The 18872-nt window shown below is 37.5% G+C and overlaps 1 protein-coding gene across 1 annotated transcript in view; it reads right to left on the reverse strand.

Moving 5' to 3' along the window:
* LOC100948549 (protein POLR1D) overlaps positions 1 to 18872 on the reverse strand; it is a 51179-nt gene that overhangs the window by 14113 nt on the left and 18194 nt on the right. Inside the window, exon 2 of the mRNA XM_003797621.2 lies at positions 6797 to 6871. Coding sequence (XP_003797669.1) covers positions 6797 to 6871 — 75 coding nt within the window. The remainder of the gene's footprint in view (positions 1 to 6796; positions 6872 to 18872) is intronic.

Consider the following 18872-nt stretch of genomic DNA (forward strand, 5'->3'; position numbering starts at 1 on the left):
ATTGGAACTGATCAATCAACACCTAAGTGCACATATGGAAGTAAATCTCAGTTAAATCAATCTGGGGTGGGGGGAGGAGGGAGGATGGGACCGATACAGTGCACACTATTTGGAAGAGGGGCAGACTTATAACCTTGACTCAATCTGTACAAAAACAAAGTAGGTAACAAAACATGTGCCTCTAATATTCTGAAATTTAAAAAAAAAGAACGTTAAGAAATGACTGCCAACTACCAATAGTCCCAGTAGCTGAGGGAAGGAGTATTTCAGTCTCAAAAGTGTTGCGGGATTTGAGAATCCCCCAACAATACGCACTTCATAATTTATAGCAAAGTTCTGCCTCAATCCCAGATACAACTGAACTTGAAATTATGAAAAGGTAAAAATTCTAGCAGGAAAACAAACCACATGAAATGCCAGCTACTGGAATTATGGATACTTTGATAGTAAGAGAGAAAAAACGAACCCTCCTAAAAGGCCTCCCAACAGTGAGGAGAATTATTTCTGGGAATACTCATTTTTTTCCCAAAGTCTCAAAAAACAGACAACTAATATTTGTCTATTTTTGTAAATAGACAAATTATAAAATTTTCATTTTTGTAAATAAAAATAGAAGATAATTTCAAAAAACAGATCATGTCAAATCTTATAGACGACAGAAAAAGAAAAACTCCTTCAAATTCATTCTACTACATCTGGATATACCTGACATTAAAATTGGAAAAAATATATTGTTATAAATTACAGACATATTTCACTTATAAATGAGGATGCAATATCCTAAACAACATATTAACAAGTTGAATTTAAAATTATTGTTCAAATAATGTACTTTCACCAAAATTAAATCCAACTTATTATATGAGAATTAGTCACTATTTTCGTTTTTTTCTCTTCCTCCCCCCCTACTTCTTTCTCTGTTTGCTCTCCCCTTCCCCCACCGTGTCATTAATTGTCCTCATATCAAAGTTAAATACATGGGATTCTTGCTTCTCCATTCCTGTGATGCTTCACGAAGAATAATGTGTTCCACCTCCATCCAGGTTAATACAAAGGCTGTAAAATCTCCATTTTTTTTTTTTTTTTTGGCTGGGGCTGGGTTTGAACGTGCCACCTCTGGCATAATCTCCATCTTTTTTTTTTTTAATGACTGAAGAGTATTCCATGGTATACATATACCACAGCTTGTCAATCCATTCCTGGGGTGAGTGGCATTTAGGCTGTTTCCACATTTGGTGATTGTAAATTGAGCTATGATAAACAGCCTAGTACAAGTGTCTTTATAATAAAAGGTTTTTTTTTTTCTTTCTGGATAGATGCCCAGTAATGGGACTGCAGTATCAAACGGGAGGTCTAGGTTGAGTTCTTTGAGTTTTCTTCATACTTCCTTTACAAAAAGGTTGTATTAGTTTGTAGTCCCACCATTAGTATAAAAGTGTTCCTTTCCACATCTGTGTCAGCATCTGCAATTTTGAGATTTTATGATATGGGCCATTCTTGCTGGGGTTAGATGATATATCAGGGTGGTTTTAAGTTGCATTTCTCTAATAATTAGGGATGATGAACATTTTATCATGTGTTTGCTAGCCATTCGTCTGTCTTCTTTAGAGAAGGTTCTGTTCATCTCTCTTCCCCGTTGATGTATGGGATTGTTGGCTTTTATCATGTGGATTAAGTTCTCTATAGATCCTAGTTATTAAGCTTTTGTCTGATTTACAATATGCAAATATCCTTTCCCATTTGGGTAGGTGTCTATTTGCTTTGGTTGTTATCTCCTATACAGAAGCTTTTCAGTTTAATTAAATCCCATTTGGCTTGGCGTCTATGGCTCAAGTGGCTAAGGCGCCAGCCACATACACCTGAGCTGGCATGTTCGGATCCAGCCTGGGCTGGCCAAACAACAATGACAGCTGCAACCAAAAAATTGCCAGGCGGTGTGGCAGATGCCTGTGGTCCCAGCTACTTGGGAGGCAGAGGCAGGAGAATTGCTTGAGGCTAGGAGTTGGAGGTTGCTGTGAGCTATAATGCCACAGCACTCTACCCAGGACGACAGTTTGAGGCTCTCAAAAAAAAAAAAAATCCCATTTGTTTATTATTGCTGTTGTTGCTATTGCCATGGGAGTCTTCCTCATAAAGTCTTTCCCCAGGCCGATATCTTCCAGTGTTTTTTCTATGCTTTCTTTAAGGATTTTTATCGTTTCATGCCTTAAATTTAAGTCCTTTATCCATCTTGAATCAATTTTTGTGAGTGGAGAAAGGTGCGGGTCCAGTTTCAGTCTTTTACATGTGGATATCCAGTTCTCCCAGCACTATTTAGGGAGTCTTTCCCCCAGTGTACGTTCTTGTTTAGTTTATCGAAGATTGGGGGGTTGTAAGTTGTTGGTTTCATTTCCTGGTTTTCTATTCCATTCCAAATGTCTATGTCTCTATTTTTGTGCCAGTACCATGCTGTACAAAACGCAGAATCATTTTTTCCAAGTCTTCAAAATATGATGTTGGCATTTTAATAGGGATGGCATTGAATTGGTAGATTGCTTTGGGAAGTATAGGCATTTTAACAATGTTGATTCTTCCCAGCCATGACCATGGTAGGTTCTGCCATTTATTAAAGTCCTCTGCTATTTCCTTTCTTAGGGTTTCATGATTTTCTTTATAGAGGTCCTTTACCTCTTTTGTTAGGTATATTCCTAGGTATTTCATTTTCTTTGGGGCTATGGTGAAATGGAAATAACATCCTTTTTTTTTTTTTTTTTTTTTTTTTTAAGTGGGGGCTGGGTATGAACCTGCCACCTCTGGCATATAGGGCTGGCGCCCTACTCCTTGAGCCACAGGCACTGCCCCGAAATAACATCCTTTTTAAAAAAAAAAAATCAGCTTCACAAGGTATAAATTATATAGAATAAAACTTATCCTTTCAACTAAATGGCTTTGTGGTTTTTAACAAATGCATGATGTTCAGGTAACCATCACCACAATCAAGATATAAAACATCCTATCACTCAAAAGTTCTGCAGTAGATCCCTTTCTCCCACTCCCAGCTCTTGGCAACCAGTGATCTGCTTCCTATCCCTACACTTTTGCCTTTTCTAGAATTCTATATAAATGAAATCAAACACTGCGTAATGTTTTGTGTCTGGTTTCTTTCACTTAGCATAATGCTTTTGAGATTCATTCATGCAGTGTGTAACAGTAGTTCTGTTTCTTTTTATTGTTGAGTAGCACTGCATTTATGGAAACAACCACAATTTATTTATCCACTCACCAATTGATGGGCATTTGGGTTGTTTCCAGTTTTGGGCTATTATGGATAAAGCTGCTATGAACATGACAGATTTTGTGTGGATTTAAGATTTCAATTCTCTTTGGCAATTTGTTAGAAGGAGGATTCTGTACATAAGTGTATATTTATAAGAAACTGTCACCTGGGCGGCACCTGTGGTTTAGTGAGTAGGGCGCCAGCCCCATATACCGAAGGTGGCGGGTTGGAATCTGGCTTTGCCCAAACTGCAACAAAAAAATATCAGGGCGTTGTGGCAGCCATTTGTGGCCCCAGCTATTTAGGAGGCTGAGGCAAGAGAATCACCTAAGCCCAAGAGCTGGAGGTTGCTGTGAGCTGTGATGCCATGGCAATCTCCCAAGGGCGATAGAGTGAGACTCTATCTCTAAAAAAGAAAGAAAGAAACCGTTACCTGGCTTTCAGAGTGGCTGTATTATGTTTCTATCAACAATGTGTAAATTTTACTTGCTCTACATCATTATCTTTATTTGCTGTTATTCTTTAATTTTCACCATTCTAGGGCATGTGTAATGGTAACTAATTGTGATTTTTATTTGTATTTTCCTGATAACTAATGATTTGAGCATTCTTTCATATGTTTATTGGCCAATCCTGTATTTTCTTAGGCTAAGTGTCTATTTAAACTTTTTGTCTATTTTTTTTTTTTTTTTTTTTTTGAGACACAGTCTTATTCTGTGCCCTGGATAGAGTGCTGTGGTGTCTTAGCTCATAACAACCTCAAACTCTTGGGTTCAAGCAATCCCCTTGCCTCACCCTCCCAGGTAGCTGGAACTACAGGCATCTCTCACAATGCCTAGCTAGTTTTTTCTATTTTTAGTAGAGACGGGGGTGTCTTGCTTTTGCTCAGGCTGGTCTTGAACTTCTGAGCTCAGGTAATCCAACCACCTTGGCCTTCCAGAGTGCTAGGATTATAGGTGTGAGCCACTGACCCTGGCCTTTTTGTCCATTTTTAAATTGGATTATTTATCTTATTATTGAGTTGTTAGGAATTCAAATGATGACAATCATTTCCTAATCTTTCTGCAATGCCTAATTCTTCCTCATGGTTCCCTAGCATTCTCCATGACTACTAGGTTTGTCATGGTGGGTAGCATTATGACCTTATGGATTTAATAAATATTAGGTGTTTCAATCATTATAGTTTTTTCTTTTCTTTTCTATTTTTAAGACAAAGCCTCATTCAGTACCCTGGCTAGAATGCTGTGGCATCATAGCTCACAGAAACCTCAAATTCCTGGGCTCAAGCAATCCTCTTGCCTGCACCTCTCAGGTAGCTGGGATTATAGGCACCTGTCACGATGTCTAGCTACTTTTTCTATTTTTAGTAGAGATGGGGTCTCTTGCAAGCTCAAGCAATCCATCCACCTCAGCCCCTCAAAGTGCGAGGATTACAGGTGTGAACCACCTTGCCAGGCCTTGTCCTATATTTCATGTTGACTGTATAACCTGGCTTTCTTCTGTAATCAGTTATTACTCTAAGGATACCTGCTCCTTTCAGTGAGAAATGGTGTTTACATAATACAATCTGAGTACTAGGCCTATTCAAGGCCACTGGATGGGTGGTTATTATTGCTAGGATTTAGTTTCTGTGAGTAGAGCTAGAAAAAACTTTCTCTCTCTCTCTCTCTTTTTTTTTTTTTAAAGAAAAAGTGTAAAAGAACTTCGTATCAATATTTCCTATTCAAATTCAGGATTACAAGTAGGTTTTACTTCTTTGATTTAATATTTGTATCTTGTTTACACTAAAAGCCTTGGTATTTACATATAGAAAATATTTATTTTATCCTAGAATATAATACTTTTGGACTAGTAATACCAATATCATTCCTGATAATATGATAACTTGTCTTTTGGAAATACACTCAATTTCAGATCACTTGAAACGGTTTCTTTCTAAGTGGCTAAGCTATCCACTCAATGGCTTGTTTAGGTCCATTTATTCATTTTACTTGATTTTTAGGGATTTCTTTTTCCCTGTATTTTCATTTAATTTTATTTTGTATTTTATGTAAACCAAGTTTATGGTTCTAAAAGTCAAATCTACAAAATGAGATGTGTTCAAAAGTCTAGCTTCTACTCTTATTCCTATTTTATATCCACTGTAGTGAACTTTTAATTGTAGATAAAAGATCCAAAATAGGGATAGTTACTGAATGCAAATGCTATTGCTAAAGTAGTGCCTAAAAGAGTAAAGTTAATTCCTAAGCTTAAAATTTTCTTTTGTTTATGTTATTAAGTTTTAATAAACTTATCTTGTACAGAAACTATAAAGGTAAACTTTAGTTCTACATGGCTAAATTGTCACATAACCAAAATACTTAGTTAATTTTCTAAAATAAACTTTAATTTACTAAGGACTTTTAAGAAAACATAATTCTTATTTTCTTTCTTTTTTATTTTTTTACAGGGTCAGCTGGCTGTAGTGTAGTGGTGTCATCATAGCTCATTCCAATCTCAAACTCCCCAGCTCAAGCCATCCTCCTACTTCACCCTCCCAAGTAGCTGGGATTATAGGCATGCACCATACTCAGATAATTTTTAAATTTTTTGCACAGATGGGGTCTCGCCATTGCCCAGACAGGTCTTGAATTCCTGTTCTCAAGTGGTCTTCCCACCCTAACCTCCCAAAGCACTAAGATTACAGGTGGGAGCCACCTCTCCTGGCCCCAAACAGAAATTCTTAAGTGAGAAACACTGAAATAATATTACTTTTGCACAGGTGCCTTTGGGCACTATAATATCTACATATTTTGGGGGGACTTGTGAATCAAAAATATGACAGAACCATAATGCTATCCTCCTTACACACCCATAGCCCACCTTTTTTTTTTTTTTTTTTTTTTTTACATTTTAAAAGAGGATTTATTTGAGAAACATATAAAACATGACAGAACACTTCACAGGACACAATAAAATAGGCAATAATAACACACATTATTTTTGTAAGCATACTCAGGTATATGGATGACAGTCAAATCAGTGTAATAGTTATGAACAGATGAACCCTATTCATCAAGAAGGAACTATACTTATGAAAGTCAAGAAGGAAAACGTATACATGCATATCACTACAGTCGGTAATTATATGCACCCAGCTTTTTTTTATGTGTTTTGTGAGTTTTAATTTTTTTTTAATTTTAGATTAATATGAGGGTACAAAGCATTAAGTTATACATTTACAGGACAGATAACAATCAGAGCTGTAGTTGTGTCCTGCACCCAGGGACTTACACTGTACCCCCTGGGAGGGAAGCCACTGACCCTCTCCCCTGTCTGGAGGTAACTGGGATTTGCTTCCTCTTGCAGCCTGCTCCGGCACATTCTTACAGTTCTTCGCCATTTTGTTCTCAGCCATTTTTCTACTCCACACTTGCCTCTGGGTGATTTCCTCTATATCTACAGTTTAACATTTCTTCTATATGCTAAAGATTTGCATATTTCTAACTCCAGCCTCTTTAATTTTTTTTAAGTTTTAAGGAAGATTGCTCAAGAACTTACCAACCCATAGGCCCCATTGTTTCTGCTCTTGTCTTCCCACGCTTTGCCTCCTTAAGCAGTTCTTCTATTGCTTTCCTGATGGGAAAAAGGAAGAAATTTGAGAGGTAGTCATCCCACTAGGTTCTGAGAATCAATTCATTCCAGACATACGATCTTGGGAAAGGAACAGACTTTTGAAGCATGGTTGCTGGGGCAAAATTCTTTTAGATGGTTGACAGTTTTGAACACAAAAATTAAAAGAAATTTTTATATAAAGGGAAGAAACACTGAAAAAAAAACAAAAGAAAAAACACTAAAAAGTACTTGCAATGAGACTGTTAAATTATACATTTTTAATATAAGAATACCATTTTTTTCTTATTAAATTTTGAATAATACCCAAAAGACATGACTGGCCAAATATGTCTACATTGTAAATGTTCAAATTCACTACAATTCAAAGAGACTTAACCCAACAAAGACAAGTGTTCCTGCCCTTATGGATACTCTCTATAAATGAAATAGATAATTCTCTTCTTAACTAACGGGGACTAAAGCTGATATAACATTTCTGGAGGACAATGTGGCAACAAGACAAAGAGTTTTAAGAATAGTATATACTAGGTGACCTAAAAGTCCTGCTTTTCCTAAGAAAATATTTGAATAAGCATGGAAAACTGTATGTGTAAGGATCCTCATTAAACAACTTGTGAACAACTACAGAAAAAGAGTAAAAACTTAAATATTTGGCAATAAAAGATTAGTTAATCATGGCATATGCATACAAGTGAAAGATGAGCAGTCATTAAAAATGAATACAAATGAATACTTGGCACAGAAAGACATTCAGAACATGTTCAGTATGTAAAGCTGGTTGTGTGTATATCAGATAATCCTAAATTTATTTACAAGTGCCTATTGCATAGAAAAACATTTGTAGTGATGTTATCAAAATGGTATAATTAGTTTTGAGGTGATATTTTTTTGCTTCTCTGCATTTTCTATTTTTTCTACAATGAACATGTATTATTTGTGCAATTTTTAAAAAGAAGTAAAAACCCAGAAAACTTATATATCAACAATGTTTAAAACTTTACTATGCATAAGATCCTGTGCATGGTGTGCTGAATAGCAACATAGGAAGACGATCATCCCTGGCCTGAACATTACTTACGACACACTGATAAAGTTAAGAGGCATAACGCTGGAAACAGGCTGGGCACGGGCACGGAGACTCACGCCTGTAACCCTAGCATCCTGGGAGGTTGAGGAGGCGTGGGAAGATTGCATGAGATCAAGAGTGAGAGACCAGCCTGAGTGAGAGTGAGACCTCATCTCTACTAAAACTAGAAAAATTAACTGGATGTGGTGCACGCCTATAGTCCAAGTTCTCAGGAGGCAGAGGCAGGAAGATCACCTGAGTCCTATGGTTTGAGGCTACAGTGAGCTATGATGATGCCACTGTACTCTATCTAGGGTAAGAGAGTGAGACTCTGTCTCAAAAAAAGTTGGCAGCAAATAACAAATATAATCCAAAGACAGGTCTATAAATCTAATCACAAAGTTTTGAAACTGAATAATTACATAGATTCTATATAAACATTTAATTACACTATTATAGTACTACTATATATACTTTACTCTTTTATTTTATATTGATTTTTATTTTATCAAAGTAAAACATGCACATAGCTTAAAAAGACAAATATTGTTCAAAAAACTTACAGTAAAACATAGCAGTCTTCTACCTCATCCTTCTCTACCTAGTTGAAAAATAATTTCCACTGTTTATCTGTTTTTCGTGGTATTTACCTCCACGCCCCTAATTTTATGCTTTCAAACTACTTTACTACCCTCTTCATCTTCAACAGGTACATTGGCTTGTTTTTATATAACATCTATTTTTTTTTTTTTTTTTGAGACAGAGCCTTAAGCTATCCCCCTGGGTAGAGTCCTGTGGCATCGCAGCTCACAGCAACCTCCAACTCCTGGGCTCAAGCGATTCTCCTGCCTCTGCCTCCCAAGTAGCTGGGACCACAGGCGCCCACAATGCCTGGCTATTTTTTGGTTGCAGCCATCATTGTTGTTTGGTGGGCCCGGGCTGGATTCGAACCCACCACCTTAGGTGTATGTGGCTGGTGCCTTAGCCACTTGAGCCACAGGCGCAGAGCCATAACATCTATTTTTATAAACTCTTATTATTAATCTTGAGATCTTCAAAAAATATCTTTTCAGTTAACTCAGCAGCCTGGTACATTTTGATCCTGGGAGGAACAGCTGACAGGTCAGTGAAGGGAAGCATCAGCTGGTCACTGCCACGTGCACCTTCCTAGGCCCTGGACTCAGTCAGATATCACAGCACATGTGGCATCACAAAGGATAAGTGCGTGTGATGACCACATATCTTTCTTCTAGCTTTTTCAAATAATAATAATGTAGTCTATTGAAATGATCTGGGGACTCTTGTCTTATACCATAGTTCATGAAAAATTTATCTAGCTTTAAAACAGAGATCCTTTTTCATCCTTATAGATGTAAGTAAAAAAATGAAAGGGTACAAATATTCCAGGTACAATTCTCTCCTTCCCATAAACTACTGTGGTGGTTTCTAAATACAAACAGATAATCAGTCATGTTTACATGACCTCCTGACAAAAAAAAACAGTTAAAAATCATTAGAGAAAAAACTTGTTTGAGTAGTTTTCCAACGATGAGCAAAATGTTAACATATACAGTTACAAATAAATAAGAACGCATTTTCCCATAAAAAGTATGTTAAAATGTTTGCCTAGCTTTGTCGACCAGATTACAAAAGGCTATTTGAGTCAGAATATGGTTGCAATGCTATACATCTGCAGAAAACAATGCTCAGTAAAGATTCTTGCAAAGACACAGAAGGCATATTCTTGGTACTTTCAAGAACTATGAAGTTTGATACTGATTCTTCTTTAGTTTCAGTTTCACTTAAAACTCTCCAACACTTCTTGTTAACTTTCCTTGGCACGACTAAGGATGCTTTCTGTTTCATACGAATAATCAAAGAGAAAAGAAGGTGTTATGTATGAAAATGACTACCTGAGGTGAAACACACTGACCAGGATGAAAGATCATAAAAGGAGGAGCAGAGCTTGGGCCGGGCAGCCACGTTCCTGCCGGGAAAGTGGGCTTAGAGACAGTCCAAAGCCCATACAGTACACACTGTCCTATTCCTGGGGTTAGGATGTCCAGGTTAGGTTATTTGTGACTGGTTTAACAACTAATGCTGGTAGAGACCTGTACGTTTACGGAGTAAACTTAGGTGTTATCTGAACATAACATATAATAGTTATCACTACCAGTTTTCAGATAAGGAAAGTTATATTCAGAGACCTTGACTAAGTTGCCCAAAATAACACTGTTAATGATCAAGAAGGAAGAGGAACAAAGCAAACAGAACTGACCCTGTTTTTAAGGCTATGTATCAGCTGCTCTATTATGCTCTCTCTCCTCCACAAACGTGTGCAGCAAATCCTGGAAAAATCAACTTCTCTTTATCATTAACAGGCACAAAATCAGTGTGGGGGGAAAGGCCTAACAGAGCACCACGGCTTCTGCACTTGTTCTAAAGTAACTACGGGATAGGCTGATAACTGGAGAGGCGGGAGGAATGAGGAGGACTGATCACAATTCTGTCCTAAGCATGCTGCTCATTCTCTACTTCCCACCCCAAATTATCCTCCATAAGCTCCCCCTCCAGGGCTTTACTTCTAAATATGAAGACAACAATTTCTAGCAATCATGTATTCTGACCTTAAGTGGTATCACCACCATCAGAACTAAGGGAAAAAGTCATGCAGTTTTACTATGACTGTAGCCTCTATTGTTTCCTTTGGAACTCTTGCTAATGAATTTCTGGGTAAGGAAATAGTAAATCTAGTTTCTGTTGAAGATTACCACAGAGGCTAAATACTGTACTTAAATTATCAAAGATTATGAAATATCAATGTGAGTGAAATTAAGATAGTTTACGATGAGATGATTAAACAGATGTGTAAACCACAATTAAAATACAAGAAAAGCAAACAGTAGGAGAACATATAAGAACTAAGTACATATAGAACTTGAACAATTATTCAGATATAAATTTAGTTCTTGGTACACTAATTTTTATACCTGTTTCCTTAAATATCTTAGCAGTTTCTTTGTACAACAAATTCATTATATCAGAATATAAAGTTCCATGGAAAGAAGATCAAGAAAACTAGGTCGTTAAGCAAATAGTTTTCCAGGCACAGGAACAAACCACGATCAATTTTCAACGATCCATGTGTGTATTATCCACAGCCAATTTTCCACCCTAGCTCATTTTCCTCAGGCCTGCCTATTCATTCCATTAGCCAGCTGGTACATGCTTAAGGAATGTCAACTGATCATAATAGCAGCTTAAATAAAACCCAAGGGGGAGTACAAATCTGGTACAAAATCATCTTAAAATCCAAAGTCAAACAAATTAGTTTTGAGTTATCTGGGTCTGTGTTTCTTTTCATTCACACAAATCAACAGAGACTTTTAACAATGTCAATGTATTAGAAGGGGTAGCAAGAAATTTAAGGTAATTGATATGACCCACCAGAAATTGAAAGGCAAATTAAATAATACAGAACATAGGAAAAGAGCTTTATCAGAATAAAACTACAGAAACTAAATCTCAAGTAAATTCTCAAAAAAGACACAAGAGTGAGAGAGAGAGAGAAAGATGCAGCTACACAAACCTGGCAATGGTGAAGGAAAGCTAAGAACATGGACCTTGTTTGTGCCTCCTTCGGTCTTGATCAACTAACTGTAAGGTACAGTGTCTGACACGTGATAAATGGACAAACAGGTTCAAAACAGGCCATCCATTAAGACTACTTTCTTCTTGACATGTTTAAGTAAGCTTGCCTTGGTGACAAGGACACAGGGTTCTCAGAAACCCGAGGAAATGAGTGTAGTGCCATTTGCTGCTGACCAGGAAGCCACTGAAAAGGCCCAGCACGTTCTCAGTGGTGCAGGCGAGCAGCTTACCATCAAGTCATCCACATCTGTCTACGAGAAACTTTACTATGGTGACTAAATGTCTTCCTATAAGGGAGTGATAAGCAGAGAAAAATGGAACAATCTGCCTGGTCTTCAGTATGACTTTGATGTCACACCACAGATCATTCTGATTTTACATACACACACACACACACACATATATGTGTATATATATATAAAGTACAGATGACTGGATCACTTCTGGACATCTGCAAACAGCTATCTATAGGTTCATAACCAGCCAGTAGTAATCATGTAGATCTATAGAAACCACAGGACAAAATTTGAGTTCTGGCATGACTTACTATTTTGATTACAGTTATAGATAAAGACATTTAAGATATCCTTATTTAATTTCAGTAAAAGATCAAATTGTCTGGGATCACCTATCAGTTGCAAAGAAAGGTAAGAAAATCCAAATTATGGAAATGGTTTCTGAAGACAAAGTAAAATTCAAATGAACATTGAGGTCATTTAGGAAATTAAAGGAATTATTCATAGACATAAGATGGAGGCACAAGAAGTTAATTCTGTAAATTTTATTAAATTTAGGTAATCTACATCAAGCGCTTCCTTGAGATGAGGTAGTGATTTATACGGTAAACAAGGCTCTTCACTGAAGATGCTTATTATAATATTAGGGATTGTATGTTAAATAAAGACGCGTATATACTTTAAACAAACACTGGATTACCTAGAAGAATGTGGGAAGGAGGCGCCAACATTTTTTGTTTGTTTGTTTGTTTTTGCAGTTTTTGGCTGGGGCCAGGTTTGAACCCACCACCTCTGGTATATGGGGCCGGCACCCTACTTCTTTGAGCCTTAGGCGCCACCCCAGTACTTTTTTTTTGAGACAGAGTCTTACTTTGTCGCCATCGGTAGAGTGTCATGGCATCATAGCTTACAGCAACCTCAAACTCTTTCTTCTTTTTTCTGAGACAGAGTCTCATTATGTCACCCTCAGTAGAGTGCTATGGCGTTCACAGCTCACAGCAACCTTAAACTCCTGGGCTTAAGCGATTTTCTTGCTTCAGCCTCCCAAGTAGCTGGGACTATATGCACCTACCACAACACTTGGGATAGTTGTTTTTTTTTTTGCAGTTTTTGGCTGGGGCTGGGTTTGAACCTGCCACATCCGGCATATGGGGCCAATGCCTTACTCCTTTGAGCCACAGGCATTGCCCCCGGCTAGTTTTTTTGTTTGTTTTTGTTGTTGTTGTCCTTGTTTAGCAGGCCTGGGCTAGGTTCGAACCCCCAGTTTATATGGCTGGTGCCCTAACCACTAAGCTACGGCAGCGAGTCCACCTTGAACTCTTGGGCTCAACTGACTCTCTTGCCTCAGCCTTCCGAGTAGCTGGGACTACAGGTGCCCGCTACAAACAATGTCCAGCTATTTTTAGAGATGGGGATCTCAATCTTGCTCAGGCTGGTCTCGAACCCATGAGCTCAGGCTATCCACCTGCCTTGGCCTCCCAGAGTGCTAGGATTATAGGTGTGAGCCACCGTTCCCTGGCCCAACATTTTTTTATTTATAATATATCAAATACAGAGAGTCATGAGAAAATGTGTTTAATTTTTAAAAACAACTTGCAGGTAAAAGACTGGAGGGTGAAGGAGGAACATGAACTTGAAAATAGGATTAATGAGACCTCTTGATTTCATGCTGATATGGACCAAAAAGAAAGAAAAAAGTGGTATTTTAAGCAATGGTAGAAAAATCAAAGATATTACAGACTGCTTTTGACAATAATGGTAATAACTACCCTAGATACTTCACAGGGTTGTTATGAGGACAGATTATTTTATTTGGATCCAAGTGTTCTGTATTTTATATGAAGCACAAGAAATATGAAAGCTGTTTTTCACTTGACTACATTCCCAGAAGTCTGGGAACTTGTCTTTTTCATCTTAGTTTTCCGTACGCTTGGCACATGGTAGGTACAAAGTTAAGATAGGGGGAATAAATGGGTTCTGGGTGTGTGTAATCCATGATAAAAATGCAAGGATTTAAAGATAAAAATACTGCATCTATTGCCCAGAATAGGAGATGATGGGTGAGATGGCAGAGGAAGAAAGACAAAGAGGTAAAGGGAAGACAAGAGAAAAGTAAGGTAACGTGTCACAGGGTGAGTGAGTGAATGTAACAAAAGGGGCAGATGGCTGGCTAGCATCCTGAGTGACAACCTCCTGCAGTGGGCAAATAACAAGAACACAAGAGCACCACATATCCTCAGAGTCAACAAATTCTAGGTACATGGCGAAACCACACACACTGACTAAAGACACAGTGAGGCAGGCTGGACTTTTTTCTGTCAAAATTGAGGACTTCGATTCTGTAGGGCTGCTTGAAAATCTCAGCAAAGTTCATATCTAGAGGACCCTTTTCCCTTAGTGAGTGACTGATCAGAGATAAACAGCCTTTGCTTAGCTTCTAATATTTTTTTACATTTTTATACAAGCAGGTAAAATGTGCTTTATTCATACATGTTACCCTGTCAACTCCATATCTTAGGGAGATGCCTAATTGAAAATAGGCATTGGAAATAAAGTGCTGAGTGTTGGAGTGGGAGGGCACTAATACCGAGATGTGAGATGTCAGAGTAGGGCTACTGGCCTGTCTCTGCAAAGTCTCGCCATATGGGATGCTCCCTGGGATTACCACCTTCTAGGGTATTGGCTCTAATGGTCCAGAAGCCTAATAATGGCTGAGGTACCCAAGTATAGTAGCATATTTGCCATCCCACACATGGTGGAGCTAAGCTGACGCCATGCCTCAGGTCCAAATCACTCTGCACTCACAGCCCTAGCACCTTCTCCACTGAGCCTTCCTGTTTCTTCCATATCAATAGACATAGCCATGCCTTTCTTTTGGGCCCACAGAGGGGCAAAGGGTATCCTATATGCCATGTTTCCTAATATAGTACTTAGAAACAATTAAATAAGCTAAACAATTAATTTATTTAGAGATAGTATCTTAGTTTGTTACCTTCTCTTGAGTGCTGCAGCATCATAGGCGCCCACCATAACACCTGCCTAAAAGTTAAAAATTGGAGGTGGGGCACAGTGGCTCATACCTATAATCCTAGGCCTCTGGAAGGCCAAGGTTAGTGGATTGCTGAAGGTCAGGAGTTGGAGACCAACCTAAGCAAGAGACTGCATTTCTTAAAAAAAAATTTTAAAAATGGCTGGGCGTTGTGGTGGGCACCTGTAATCCCAGCTAGTTGGGAGGCTAAGGCAAGAGTACACTCATGTGAGAGTTTGAGGTTGCTGTGAGCTAGGATGCCATGGCACTCTATCAAGGGCAACAAAATGAGATGCTGTTTCAGAAAAAAAAAAAGCTAAAAATTTTAAATAATAATATTCCTTCTTCCTATCATGATAAAAATTTCTTGATTTCAACATAAATAAAAGCATATAAAGCTATTTTTTATCACCTGAAGTCAGCTAAACAACAAAAATGACAGAATTAACTTATTGCATACATTATTATTCTGATAATGAGTCAGTGATATTTGGATGAATACAGATACACATAATTCATATATATTTACTCCATAAAATGTATTGATTTTAGCAAAATCTTTATATTGTTATAATCGAGATCTTCACATAAACTGAAAATTTACTTTTCCTTGCAAAGTATAGTAAGAAGATTTAATAAAAGCTTAATATATGGCCCAATTTCTATGAAGCAAATGCTAACAGAATTCTGAATTTTGGGGTCTGATATTTAAGATAAGATATGAGGCTCAGCACCTATGGCTCAGTGGTTAGGGCGACAGCCATAAGCACTGGGTCTGGTGGGTTCAAACTCGGCCAAGGCCTGCTAAACAACACTGACAATTATGACAAAAAATAGCTGGAAGTTGTGGCAGGCACCTGTAGTCCCAGCTACTTGGGAGGATGAGGCAAGAGCATCACTCAAGCCCAAGAGTTTGAGGTTGCTATGGGCTGCGACACCACGGTACTCTACCTAGGGCAATATAGTGAGACTGTTTCAAAAAAAAAAGAAAAAAAAAGATGAGGTATGAAAGTATGGTCTCAAGCATTTGTATAGAAAACACAGAGCCCTTGGGTGGCGCCTGTGGCTCAGTGAGTAGAGTGCCGGCCCCATATACCAAGAGTGGCGGGTTCAAGCCTGGCCCCAGCCAAGCTGCAACAAAAAATAGCCAGGTGTGGCGGGTGCCTGTGGTCCCAGTTACTTGGGAGGCTGAGGCAAGAGAAGGGAGGTTGCTGTGAGCTGTGATACCACGGCACTCCACCAAGGGTGACAGAGTGAGACTCTGTCTCTAAAACAAAAAAATAAGAAAGAAACACAGGGCCCTTTTTTTGTAAGCATAAGAGTGTAGAGTTGGTGGTCTGTGCCTGTGAATTCAACCAACTACTGATCAAAAATATTAAAAAATAACAATATAACAATAAATAATGATAAGAAACAATAGTATAACAACTACATAGCATTTAAATTGTATTATATGTTATAAATAATCTAGAGGTGATTTAAAGTATATGTGAATTTTGGTATCTATGGGAGGTCCTAGAACCAATCCCCTGTGGATACTGACAGAGGACTGTTATGTTCTATAAACCATAATAATTTAAAAAGCATTGAAAACAAAATGCAACTACTAAACATGGACAAAGTTTCAAAATTACCTTATAATGTAAAAAGCTAAAAAACTAAATATTTAATGTTTTAAAATTTTCCTGTAAAATAATAATTCAAATAATAATAAATTCAAATAATCAAACTTCTTGCATGTTCCATGTAGATCTATACATATACTATATAAATATAACAATAGTATAATTTACTACTCAGCCTTCAGGTACAATGATTAAAAATATTGTGCTAAGTTATGGGTATATCCAGAATCGTGAACTGAGATACTCTCACAAGCAAGAACATGGAAGCTTGGTTCTAGTGGGAAACAATATTTTCTTATAGTAGGATTTCAGCATTCATGCCAAGAGGGAGGGTTTGACAAGTTAATGCATCTTTTCTCTTCTAAGCATTTCTGTGGTTCAAACCCTTTTCATTCTCTAAACCAGTGTCCACTTTAAAGTTAACAGCAGTATTACATGATCTTCACTTATTCAGTTTCCCTTTATTCAAGAATGCAGGTCAAACATGAGGAGGGTGCTTCTTGAATTGTAATGAGCATTGGATCCCAGAGGCATCTACATGTTAGTGATATATGGGGCCGTGCTCCTTGCCCAGGTTCTAGGCAATTCTCCTTCAAATTACGATACAATAAGCATTTAATAAATACCATGAGAGATATGATAAATATAGTAATGGCAATAGGACCTATATACGTATCTTACAGTTAATACTTATAATTCTTCTATGTAACTACCATTTCATAGGTAACGAAATAAGGAGAAAATAAGAAAAAGTCAAGAAACTTAGCTATGCCACAATAGCCATAAGTGATAGGGCTGCAGTGTGGACCTAGACAGTCTGACTCTTGGGCCCAGATCTTAACCCTCAAACTACAGGCCTGTGGAAAGGCATGATCCCACCCTCAAGAAGCTCAGGTGATTGGGAGAGGCAAGAGAAGGGATGGGAGCAATATTTTATTATACTTGTAGTGAGAAGAACTGCTTTAGCAAAGATAAAACTCTAGTCCCCTTCACTTGGCCTTCAGCGTTCTCAAATCTCTGCAGTTAGCCATTTATAGGTGACCTCTGAGTCTTGGTTATTATTAGGCAGATGACTTCTTCAGTTAATATTAATAGTTAATATGTGGGTTGTTTCTTAATAGTTGAGCTCCTAGAGGAAAACTTATTTCTCAGTTCCCAAGATATCCATCTCACTGTAAGTATACTGATCACATTTTCAAGGCAACAAGTATTTTTATAAATATTTATTCTTAAATCCTCATTTTCAGTTAATATGAGACTTGATTAAATGTGCTGTGGTAAATTTCACATAAATTTTGAAGAAAAGTGTCTCTTACTAAAAATAAATTTGTGGAGGCAGGGGTAGGGTTACAACTCAGAATAGAAAAGCCTACGAATTATACAATACCAGGAATAGCAGATCTGTTTGATAGGTCAACTGCTAGATTTAAAAATATTATAGTATATGAGCTTCTGAAATATTAGTTGGGGGGAATAAATCTAAGTAGAGAATATAAGATCAAATAATACTTGAGCTCTTTTACTTAATGAAAAGCATTTTGTTCTCTCTTTAACCAGAACAGATGCTTTGGAGAACAAAACTGATGAAAAGAAAACTAAAAAAGAAAAAGGGGTTTTAAAGTCCAGAAAGATGGACATGGATGGGAGCCAATATCCAAACACAGAAAAGCTAATATGGCAGCTGCTTGAATTTAGTAAAAGACAGGAAAAATGGCAGAAGACCAAAAAGCAGAAATATAAAATAAAACTTAAACTCTCCCAAAATAGCTATTCAAAATACAAATAGGAGAAAAAAAATCACAGAAATTGTACAAAAGAAAATATGACAAAAGAAAATATTCCAATATAAAGCCTCTGACGTTTGCCCCTATAGCTTTCTTTAATGAGGGTGGTGGACATTTGGCATACTGTCCTTCGATAAACATGCCACAGATGAGAAAAACCACCCCACCAAAAGCTTGGTCTGTAAACCACTCTCTTAATCCTAAAAGAGCTTTATTTTATACAAATCATCTACAGTTCTCTGTAGACTGTCCTAAACAATGCTTCAGAATTCCTGGATCTCAGCCCTGAGGATGGCCTATTCAGCAGAAAGTCTGGTCAGCCTGCTGAAGCTGTTTTCTTCAGCTGGGGCAAGGCTACAGTAATCTGCTAAGAAATACACTGTCCACTCCTTATAGAACTTAGTGTCTGATTCCTCAAACAATTATAAATTATACTCAGAGCTAAGAGCTAAAGAATAGGGGGAAAAAATGAAGATAAAAGAAAGTTCTAGAAGGCGTACAGTAGGATTTTGACATCTAATCATTTCATGCTCTCTAAAAGATTGCTTTCATTTTAAATACATGTAGAAACTAGTCTTTTGAAGGTGCTCTTTCTTTTTTTTTTTTTTTTT

The sequence above is a fragment of the Otolemur garnettii genome, unplaced genomic scaffold (genome assembly GCF_000181295.1).
Source record: "Otolemur garnettii isolate 467f Iridium unplaced genomic scaffold, OtoGar3 scaffold00120, whole genome shotgun sequence".
Taxonomy (NCBI): Eukaryota; Metazoa; Chordata; class Mammalia; order Primates; family Galagidae; genus Otolemur; species Otolemur garnettii.